At 39.6% G+C, this 12,250-nt stretch overlaps 1 protein-coding gene across 1 annotated transcript; it reads left to right on the top strand.

The window, feature by feature from the left end:
* The first annotated feature begins 257 nt into the window (after nucleotides 1-257).
* On the top strand, nucleotides 258-11,688 carry SPARCL1 (SPARC like 1). Its single transcript, XM_018084405.2, has 9 exons — nucleotides 258-311; nucleotides 3,074-4,249; nucleotides 4,938-5,007; nucleotides 5,655-5,773; nucleotides 6,372-6,492; nucleotides 7,325-7,461; nucleotides 9,148-9,296; nucleotides 10,210-10,358; nucleotides 11,660-11,688. The coding sequence occupies exons 1-9, from the start codon at nucleotides 258-260 to the stop codon at nucleotides 11,686-11,688; spliced, it is 2,004 nt and encodes a 667-aa protein (XP_017939894.1).
* The last annotated feature ends 562 nt before the right edge of the window (nucleotides 11,689-12,250 follow it).

Raw genomic sequence — 12,250 nt, 5'->3', positions numbered from 1 at the left:
TGCCTTTCAGTAACACTACTAGAGTTTGTGAACACAGCTACAGCTTAAGTCCTGTAAAAGAACTAAGACCAAAGTGTCCTCTAGTTAAGCTGGTCTAACACCTGAGTTTAGAGGACACTACACTGCTTCCATCAGTCATTGCTAGACCATTATACCCAAATCCTAACTTTTTTTCTTTTCATGTTGCTTGCAGAAAGGAAAACTCTAAACCCTACCACTGTACCATTAACTATTGTCCTCTACAAGATCTGAAAAACATGAAGGCTGTAGTTCTCTTCATTTGTCTTGTAGGATCAGCTTTTGCTATTCCAGTAAGTTCTCATCATGCTATTATTACTGGGCACTTAATTTCCCATTCTGTGAATACTCTGTGTTATGCCATTGACTTATACAAGATTTTTATTGACATGCAGATATTAATATATTTATCTATTTTAGACCCATGCCGTACACCACAGGCTCAAAACTCATGGACAGAAAACTCCAGAAAAGGTACTTTTCTTGTTCTTTAAACATTAATAGGTAACTTACATTATTCATCTCAAATTAAAAAAACCACATTAGCACATATGTAGTGGTTGGCAAATTGATTTAGGTTAAAAAATTGTAGGTCCCCTCACCTCAAGAATTAGTACCAAACATGTCATGCCTTGCAAATTAAACAGTTATAACAGGACAAAAAGGAAAGCTCAAAATGGAAGTTTCCCTTATTTGAAAAAAATTACCTTAAATGAATCCCCACATACAATCATTACCCATATTTGTACAGGCAACAAGCTCCACTGACAGTTGAAATTGTGGTTTTCACAGCCCCAGTACACAAGGAAGATGCAATCCCCAGTTTATCACACCAAGTGATCATATGTGGGCTCAAACACGTAAGATTTTAGCCACCATATGCTTCATTATTCACAATGCAGAGCATTGGGTACAGCTCATCTTGGCAAAGTACACTGTGGCTAACAAGCCACATACACAGCCCTGATGATAATGAGACAGATGATTTCAGCAGCCCTCCCTATGGTACATATGTACACTAATGACAGAGCCCTTAGTTTTGCATTCATGGCTGGCCCAAATTAAAATTCCTTTTTACTGCACCATTCTGGTGAGCCTTTGTGGTTCAGCCACAAAGGGCCTTGGCTCCAAGCCACTGGATGTTTTGGAACTACCAAATTCAGAGTGTGGTCTGGATCCAAAATCCCAACTCTGGTGCTAACCCTTTTTTTTTTTTTAATTATAAATTATATCCCACTCTGTACAGTTTTCCCGATTGCATTTCCTATCAATCCAGATTGTGTTCTGCATTATGAAAAACAAAAAATTAACTTTTCCTAAAGAAGTATCCAGTAGAAGAAATTATGGCATAAGCACTAACCTACAGCTGTCTCCCAGAACAACTCACAAAAGACACTTGCATCAAAATAAAACATTGCAATAGCCAGTGAATCGTCAGCTCCAAGCATATGCAACATATAGCAAAGGCCAGTTGTCCTCTAACATTAGCTAATCACAGCTACAGTGACTGAAATTTGCCCAACAACCTTTGCAAGCAAATGAGTTCTAAGAGTTGATTAAATCCAGGGCACAAAAGTATAACAAAAAGTACCATCTGAAAGCCACATCCAGGCACATCTCTGCACTGAGGTTGTGGTGCACAGCAAGGCTTCCTGTCAAAATATGAGCCAGATCTTTCCCAAACTTCTGCTTGAATCACAGGCACTCAAATAATAGATTGGCCTGGTATTTTCTAAATCTATGGAACTGGTAGCCCTTCACAGAAAACTGCTTTTTGCTAAAACTTAACAACAACAATTTGTTGTACACAGCAGTGCCCAAAATCACATGTAAAAAACCACTGTTCTCAAAATTTAATTTTAATTTTCAAAAGTTTTAGTATCAGCTTGAGATACTTTGTTACACAAAGTTTGCTTTTTATAAGGTCTTCTAGAATAGTGCATTCAATCTGGAAAAGCTCTAAACTGAATCTCTGTTAGATTTGAGCAAATATGCAATCTTTCCCTGAAAAAGTTAGAGCTGGAACTTTTCCTGCATCAGCAAGTTTACCAGGCAAAAGACAAAAATGTAAAACATTTAGATACCACTTTGATATTAGGAAATAGGATATAGCTGATCTGCCAAGAGCCAAATTAGTATTTCTAATCCTACCTTTAAAAAAAAAAAAATCTGTGTAAGTATTTCTTAGCGGAGTGTTTGTTCCCAAGCAGTGATGAGACTGCCCAAAGGAAACGCTATTCCAGCAACCTGGACACCGAGAAGGATTCATTTTCGTAAATAAATCCCCCAAAAGCTGTAAGAAAAATCAGCATCAAGTGCTATATTGTTGCAAGCAATAAGCAACACTGAACATCAATAGGTGTTGTGCAGAAATACACTAGTCATTGCTGCTACTGGAAGTGCCTGGACTCACCCAGCAGCAGAAAGGTAATTGCTGCAGTAAGACATAACAGTCATTTTAGTACCTGTTTTCTGCTCGATCATTTGAACCTTTTCCACTGAAGGTACTAGTTTTGCTAGTGGCTTGACAGCATAAAAAAAAGCCACTCAAACACCTGTGACTCCTGCTAATGAGCTTATGACAGTCATTGCCACCAAATACAATAGTTCCTGATGAATTCAGCTAGGAAGCAATGATCTATCAGACTCAGAGTAGACAAATACATTGATTATGAAGTAGTTACGATGCAGTGCTCTCCTCAGCAATTACTATCATGACACCTTGTGAAAGGTGCTCTCTCTTCCCCTGCTCTTCTTCTCCCACGAGATAAGTGATAATTCTCTCACTGAGGTAAGTGATAATTACTGCAGCCTACAAGTGCCTGGAGTTATGACACTGAATTACTAATTAAGCATTTTGAGATTTCATAAGACAACATACTCATTTTGTGTACTGGGCTAGAGTAAGAGGAACATATACAAAGAAAACAAATAAAGCCAGTGTCATGCTTTGCAATTCAAGGCAAAAATAAATAACACTCTACCCACTTCAAATAAATCCTAAAATTTATTAATCTAGTTGTTAATTTTTTCTCTCTTTTTTTTTTTTTTTAAGACTGAAGATTTTCATCCTGAAGCCTCAAAGGAAGAGAACACAGGATATGTAGACAACGGTGATTCGCTGCCCAGTCACAGAAACTTAAAACCAGTGGTTTCAGTACCAGGCATCGAGCACAGGGATGAGCCCCAGACAATTAGGAAACACAGAAGAACTGATAGTGAGCATCAAGGGAAAAATAGCCTAAAAAGCATCAATTTCCTTGCACTGCACAATAAACTAGGTTTGGCTTCTGATAATCAGGACAGTGACTCTGGGAGCAGCGGCAGAGAACAGCCCAGCTCTGAGCACTACCAGCTCAGGAGGCATGAGAAACACGGCAATGCAGCCAACCAACACCTTACAGGCAATGCCAAACACCCAGCGGGCGCTCTCAGTCTTGATCGTGAGCATAACACATGGAAATACAACAAAAATACAGTTGGCCTGCCCGAAAAAAGCAGCGAAAGCGACGAAGAAGAAAGCATGGAAGAAGAAGAAGAAGAGGAGGAATGGGGTGAAGAAACTGATTACGGAGATATGAAGCACGAAGGCCACCAGAGAAACCAAGGTGACCGATACAAAAGACAGCAGAATGGAAACAGCATGCAATCTGATGAAGTCCTGAGAGACTCCAGCCAACCAACCCGGATAAGCAAGAGACATAGTGAGAAATTTGACCTAGAGGAAGAATTGAGGGAGAATGGCCAAAAGAAGCCCTATAAAGAAGAAATCCCCCTCTCTCAAAAAAACCATGATGAAGATCAGGATGACAAACTGGAAAGTCAGGAGAGAAAAGACAATATTCAAGTAAACTCTCAGAGTGATCATGACACAGTGGTGAAAATACAAGATACAGAGGACAGTAATGATGACGAGGGTCATGACAGTGGTGATATTGATCGTGAGGAATATCCCAGCAATACCTGGAAAGAAGCAGCCTATGAGGAAGAGGAGAGAATTCAGAATAATGACCAGGAGAGTACCAGTACTGAGCATGAAGGGGAAGGAAACACTGAAGATGATGCTGCTGTTCACAGAGAGATTGAGGATTACCAAAATTTCAAGATTAAAGAACTTATTCACTCTGAACCAGATGATTATGATCATGAGCCACCTAATTCTGACAGCAAGCAACAACTGAAAATGAGTAGCTCTGTTCAGATCATGAATTCAATGGAAAGTGAAAATAAGGTAAACTATCTTTAAAATAAAATTGTAATACTACAAAAAGGGGGAAAGGGACCAGTTCCAAATTTAAATTCCTGGTGACTGAAATTATATTTTTGAGAAAAGCAGGTGTAATAACTTGTTAGTATGCAGAAGTCCAGCTCCCCCTCTATTCACTATTCATCTGGTTCATCCTGTGTCATTGCACATAGGGCATTTAGATGAATTGTACCAGAAAGGAATTGAACACAATTCATGTAAGAGCTCCAGCCTTGATGGGCTGTGTAATGAAACATGCAAATAAATATGGATATACAGATACAAAACCTGAAACCTAGTCTCAGCTTACTAGGACAGCCTGTTCACTCCTCTCTTGCAGAGATTTTAAACACTGCTATACAAAAGTGAACAGCTTGGAAGGCAGGGCTAGAGTCCACAGAATAATTATGAGAAACTCAGGCGTTACTGAGTTCCTGTTTCTCCCTTTCCACCTCCTACTTTATTTATTTCCCCAAATAACAAGAACACATTAATACCACCAGAGGCTTTGTGCTCTTCTCACACATTTTACATAGCAACCTCTCTCTGCTGCAAGCAGGGCAAATTGTGCCTCAGTCAGCTCTATATTTGGACCTGAAAAAATTTTGTCCAAGTATTCTTTTTCTTCCCAAGATTTACCACGTCTTCTGTTTATGCCTCTGTGACTGTACAGGTTAAGACTCCGGGCAGTTCCTATGGCGAGATGAAAAGTGTCAGCAACAGGACTGAGAAGGCTCTCATGGGTAAGTCCCAAGCAAAGCCATCCTGTAACTCCTAACTCTCTGCAGCTGGGGAATCTGCTGGTCTGCATTTCTTTTCTGCCTTTTGCAGCACACAATTTCACATGACTGAACTGTGCCTCTGCATAATCCTGCATCGCGGTTACGTTCCCAGAGTACCCCCCTTCCACACACCCTTGGATTTAGCTGTTTGTTTGTGAAAAACATTTGTAGACAGTGCACAAATTTTTGGGTCAGTCATACAGAGATGGGAGTTACCTTGCACTGAAAGCTTTCAGTTTCAGAACAGTAGCTTGAATTCAGCTAGGAGTGGGACAAATGCCAGTGCTTGATTCAACAAAGACAAATGGGATATGTCTCACAAGGAAGCTGGAAGTGAATGTCAGTCCTTAGAGAAGAAATAGCTTTTTCTGAGAAAATTATTTCCCCATACAATTCAAATCTGGGACTGCTAGAATTATCACCAAAATCCTCACTTAAAGTTTGGCTTGATTTATTCCACACAAGATCCAGCTTCATTCTAACAAACTTAAAAACGCACTTGACTTCTTGGTGAATATTAGACTGTATTTTGCTTCCGTAGTATCTGACAAACACTTGGCTTCATCTCATCATCTCTAACAGTTGCTCTTTCTTGCTATGATTGCTAGACCCATGTCGGAACTTCCACTGCAAAAGAGGTAAAGTCTGCCACGAGGACAAACAAGGGAACCCCCACTGTATTTGCCAAGATCCTGCTGCTTGCCCTTCCACCAAAGACTATGAGCATGTAAGTATTTCATATAGTGCACAGCACTGGAAAAAGCCAACTAAAGTGTTTACAACACATTCCCCCTGCTATTATTTAGAATAATTCTACCCTAAGAAGCATGCGAGTGCGTTTGAGTGATTTCAATAATTGCAAAAGTCAGTATAAAGTACCCAAACTCACTGACTGTGGCTCGAGGGTAGTATGAACACGTGTAACTACACAGTAACTGATTTGTTTCACTTGGTCTCTCAGGGATTATAGCTTTTCCCTGTCACTAAAAGTTCTATTTATTTGTTTGATGTTTCAGAGCACATGCTGAGTACTCGTACATACTGAGTGAAATAATCCTGTAGCATCTCAAACTGTATTACTAATGCACAAAAAATAAATTCAAGTGTTTTGGAACTGGGTGTGTTAAGTGCAGATTACTAATCCTTATGTAGGCATCCAACAACTACGATTTTCAGTACTTCTGATCACACGTATTCCCTGTGGGTATTCACAGCTGCCACACCATATGTTAATGATACTTTTATTATATACACCCATATGAGGGCAATAATTTTTCTCAACACAGTGGTGGTGGGAGTGGTTTTGCTTTTCACTTGTCCTCTAGGTTTGTGGTACAGACAACAAGACTTATGATGGCACGTGTCAACTCTTTGGCACCAAATGTCAACTGGAAGGCACAAAAATGGGACGCCAGCTGCACCTGGATTATATGGGCTCCTGTAAATGTAAGGCTTGTTTTTCTATGAAGCATTCACCTAGGTATAAAGAGCCAGTAACCTTAACCATTAGCCAGCCCTAAATTACCTTTCTTCCTGTGCTCTGCCACTAGTGCATCAATTATCTGCTAATTAAGACATTCAACCCCTAAACATGTCTAAAAAGTCACTTTTCCCACACTTGAGAGTATTAAGCATTGGAAACCTAAAGACATCTCTCCTATGTTTACTCCAATTTGTTGTCAACCTGATCTTCCCCCTGCATTGTCTTATATGTTCCCATTGCTATAGCCTCTGAATATTTTTTTGATAACTTGACCAGAAAAACAGTGTTTACAGAGTTAAGAAATGAAAATGTTCAGTCCAAAAACCCCTGACAAAAAACAAACAAACAAAACAAAACAACCAAAAGCCATCAAAAAACCTATTTATATGTCAAATGCAGAAGTCAGATCTAAAAGCCAGAACCGATTTTGAAGCTTATCAATTGCTGCATATGGTAGGAGGAAAGTGCACTCCCAGCCAGCATATTCCTTTGATTTCAAAAACTCTGCTTTCATGCAACTGACTGATAAGACTTTTACTGCACAGCTATGCTCAGAAGCACCACAGATATATAAAGGTTGTGGCTTGCACAATTGGTTAAGTACGTGCACCAAAGAATCATATATTTATATTTGAACTCGTTAGTTGCATTCCCAATTTTATGTATTAACAGCTCCATCAATTTTACGTTTAACTGGAAGTTTGATAGTGAGAATCAAATCTAACAGGGCTCAGAAATGCTCAAATGGGGACTTAACAGATCACCTGTTAACAAAAGCTTTCCTATTTGGCACAGACATCCCCCCCTGTACTGACTATGAAGTGGATCAGTTTCCCCTCCGGATGCGAGACTGGCTCAAAAACATCCTTATGCAATACTATGAACGTGATCTGAACACTTCTGGAATTCTAACTGAAAAGCAGAGGAATAAGGTCAGCAATCTTTTTCAAATAAGACCATGAAGTTACATTGTTAGAACTGGACTAACCATGTGAAAAAAAAAGTGATTCACATCTCACGAGTTCTCCCATTTCCTATGAGCACACCCGTTCTGGTTAAGGTAATTTAGACTCAACTGGATTCACAAGTTGCAAAATACACTTACATGTCCCCTCACACTCATTTAAGCTGAGATACATTTCTGTTATGAATGTCCCTCTTGTCCGTACAAATGCAAACCAAGTGCATTACTTTGAAGTCAAGTGTCTCCAGACAAGAGTCAGACAAGTCAGAATTAGGGCACACTTAGATAAATATCATTTGCTTGAGAAGGCATGAAACAGCTCTTGTTTAGGGAAGCTTTATGACAAACCTCTTGGAAAGATCAACTAATACATGGATAAGGATAACCAAATCCATGCAGTCAATGCCATTTTCCAAAGGACTTGAGGAAACTAAGCAGCCATAAGTTGGTCTACTTATGGATGACCAACCAATCAAAAGACAGGATAAGAAGGAACAGTCAGGCCAGAGCTCACTTGTGGAGTTCCACAAATTGAAAGGATTTGTGTCCTATAGCTTTCCTCAAGTGACCTGGAAGAGGAAGATAGGGAACAATGCAAAGGAAGGAAGGACTTTGACTCACCATGAAGAAAACTGCACAATGACCTCATGAGACTGAACCACTGGGCAGTCACACACCAGGATTTGAGACAGAATTACAATACAGTTTAGGTGACTTTTGTAGGGGACCAACCAGAATTAGCTTCTCTTCTGTTCTCGAGACACACCTTGTACATGGCCATCAATACAAAACCATATCATTACCTGATATATATACCATTAACTCAACAGTTAATGGTATCGTTTGCCCTTTCTAATCCAGTCACACACACTAACCATCTCCATCATGATATTCAAGGGATATAAAATTACATAAGTCTGACATTCAATTTTAAGAGAAAAGAGCTGCTTTCTATCATCCAGTAGACCTGCAACATCACACTATGTTGGCTTACAATGGATTGAGCATCTATTGCCATTGGGCCAATCTTTTTCAGAGAAGGATTTATGTCAAGTGAAAAAACAAACAGTAGTTTGTTTTTGAAGATACAGATGTCATAACTGCCTAAAAAGCCATTGTTTAAGTTAAACCAAGACCTGGGCTGCTCTAACTCTGAAGTAGGAGGTACATGCAGTAAGTCACAGCATGTTTATACAAAATATGCTTAAGCAACATCAAAGACTACTTACACACTTACTAAGAGGGACATGCCCAGAATATCTCATACTAAGTGGTATGAATTAGATGATTTCAGAGATTATTTCACACCAAAACCGGAGTTGCTTGCCACAGGACAGAATATGTGATTACACTAGTTTAATCTCCTACCAGCCTGAAGCTACTGCCCCCATTAGCTGAGTCTGACAATTGAGCCACAGGAATTTTACTTCCTTTCTAGTTACTACCAAAGTTGACAGGGACAGCAACAAAAGTCACCTGGTCTACCTGAAGCAAGGTTTTCATGCTGTGTATAGTCACAAACACTAAAACTCATTTCCCCAGTGGTATTTTATCAAGTTTCACTTCTCTGAAACATCTCCTTGCTAGGGATAGTTCTCTTCAGGGCAGATCTTCATCCCTAAACAAAAAATAACAATTTCTGCATTGTGTTCAGGTAAAAAAAATCTACCAGAATGACAAACGCCTTGCGGCTGGCAACCACACGGTTGAGCTGCTCCTGCATGACTTTGAGAAAAATTATCACATGTATGTGTATCCTGTGCACTGGCAGTTTCATCAGCTTGATCAGCACCCTGTTGACAGGTAAAAAAATCTTTGTGGGTTCAGTTCTGATTTGCTGTTTAAACTCGGGCTGTTTTGACTCTCTAAACCACTCAAAGGATTCTGTACATATAGAACCAGTCCCTCAGATCTTAGAAGCCAGCATCCTCCTCTTTCTAACACAGAACTTCTTCCCTCGTTGTTTTCCTGCAGTAATGTCTTAGGTCAGAATTTGCTCTCCTCTTGCCTTGCATAATCCTGTATTACACTCTGTAAGTTCTACAGAGTCATAATAGCAACTAATGCCCTGAACCAGGAAGAAATCCTGTTACTACTGAAGCTAGGAGCAACAGGCTAAGTACAAAGGACAGAGTCCTGTCAGTACTAATTCACTAGTGAGGTACCCACAGTTCTCAACTACTACCACAGTTTAAGGAGCAGATATGTAAGACAGAACCAGTGTCACAGTTCAGAGGAAGCTCACAGCTTCTGAGAAGACCCAGATTTCAGGCTTTTGGTCATATCACTTGGTGATGGGATCCATTTTTCAAAGCTCTAGGCTCTCAATACCTCATGACAATCACACCCACTGTCTTCGAACATAGCTAAGTACCTTTGCAAGCTTGATCTCCTGAGGATTAACAGCAAAACTCCATAAATGATGAGTTTTGAGCAAGTCACTATTTGTCATACTAGTAATTACTACACAAGGAATACTTTGTTTGATAAAACAAAACTTAACAAACAAATAGCAGCTAAAACATTTTAGATTATTGGGTATTATATATCATCATAATGACCTGGGACAGATTCACTTCAGAAGCACCACAACAGAATCCACTGGGGTGTCTCTGATAAAGGCACTGTTGATGTCTTCTAGCAGCTTAGATCATCTTTGATAATCCTGATGATTTAATAATGAAATACAGCTCTACACACCTGCTCTTTCTTTCAGATTATTAACACACTCAGAGCTCGCGCCTTTGAGAGCCTCCCTGGTTCCCATGGAACACTGCATAACCCGTTTCTTCCAGGAGTGCGATGGAGACCAAGATAAACTCATTGCACTGAAGGAATGGTGCCACTGCTTTGGGATTAAAGAAGGTAAACACAAACGAACAGGCAGATGTGCCTGACAAAATGTTCCTATCAGGACTAGGCACATTCTCAGATCACAACGTGAGGCAAAGAAATTGTAACCAGAAGCTCATGGCTACTGTACTGAGAGGCAAATAGAACAGTAATGACAAGACAGCAAAAGGGGCAAGGTTCTACATTTTTTTCATAAAAACAGGAAAAAGGTCTGCCTCTCAAGAAACACTCTATTTTATCCTTCAGTGCCAAAGGAAAGGTTAAGTGAGCTTGCACTTTTAAATCAGTGGTCAAAGCATACTGATTGAAAATGCATTTAAAGATCTCAAGCCAAGTAGGGTAAACAACCAAGATCTTTCACTGATCAAGCAGAGATTGATCAAACTCTAGATTACAATACACAACACAGATGCTCTCATCACACTGTAGGCTATTTCACTTAATCTGTCGCTTGCAACACGTGCCCACCAGACTGCATGCAACAGGAAGCTTAGGCAGAGGCAGGGACAATTTCCAAATCCTAAACAGGATAGGCACATATTTGGTTCAGCTCAATCCACATTGAGACCTCTGTAGGATAGTAAAAAGTTTGGTACTACTGTGCTGGTGATACCTCTAGAATTAGGCAGCAGCTGAACAGAAGCTGTCATGATAGCAATTTGATATTTATGAGATTACCGCACTCAACATAAGGCGTTCTTTCACAATCTACCTTCTTCTGATCTAGCCCTGAGTGATAGCTGGACAATACTGCCAGCCACTAAGTAAGGGTTAAACAGGTTAATCCCAGAAGAGTTATGTGACAGAAGGCATTTGGCTAAATATTCAGACTGAATAAATGTGTTCAAAATCCTACTAGTAAGTCCCTAATTTTAAGTGGAGGCTGATTCTGGTCAGAGGTCAGATACACAAAGGCTTCACTGTTCCTAGAATTTTTCCAGCTCTTCTGATGACAATTTAGCAGTCACAATACACAGGTGGAAAAAAGCTGCAAGAACTTATCTTAATACACATATACTGCTGCCAGTGTTTGCTCATTCACAGGGTCAGTCATTCATGAAGAGGGAGGTGGAAGGCATTCTTGGCTCACAAATAGATCAAGGAGACCTAACACTAGAAACAAGAAAGCATCATCAAGAAGTGTCTAAATGAATGGCTCTTAAGCAGCAACCATACTTGTTTTTTGACAGGGACAGCGTTCCCCTACATGAATCCTCCGAAACTTTAGTGTACCAATTTATTGATAGTGATACAGCACAAAAATGCCTTTTTGGCATAAAATGTTAATAATGCTTTCTTCTTCTTTGTTGCAGAAGACATAAATGAAAATCTCCTTTTCTGAGCCTGGCTGAGCAGATTCCCAGTGCTGCACTAAAACTGGTGAAATATGTGAACCCTGTCTATTTCTGTTATTAACAGCTTCATAGCTTTCAAGACAAAGGTGGTGTAAGGTTCACTGCATTCTTATAAAATAACACAAGTGCAGAACCAGTAAATAGTACTAACCTAAAGACTGACCTGTTTACAAAACTCTTCAGTAGAATTATAGAATTTAGATTTTACTATACACTGAAATGGGACTTGTTTCCTTTATTTACTGTATTGTCAGCTTAACATTCTGCATAGAAGTCTCAAATAAAATGTCTACCTATATATATGGTTTTTGTCAGAACTTTGTTAAAGAAAAAGTACCAAGGCAGTGGAAAGGTTCAATGAAAACTTCATTTCAGATATAAAGGAGGAGAAGAAATAGAGCGTAGATCACACACACCAATCCTGAACCCAAAATTCAGTAAAAAAGATCAGCACTTTTCAGATACTTCTTCCCCTGCCTCTTGAAGCACAACAGTAATTGTACCAATGCCACACAGCAGAACTGCTGCTGACAAACTCTGTATGAGCAT

Source organism: Manacus vitellinus, unplaced genomic scaffold (assembly GCF_001715985.3).
Source record: "Manacus vitellinus isolate BGI_N305 unplaced genomic scaffold, ASM171598v3 scaffold_0_pilon, whole genome shotgun sequence".
NCBI lineage: Eukaryota > Metazoa > Chordata > Aves > Passeriformes > Pipridae > Manacus > Manacus vitellinus.
The sequence above is the reverse complement of the archived record's forward strand: the minus strand, read 5'-3'. Positions and strand labels throughout refer to the sequence as shown.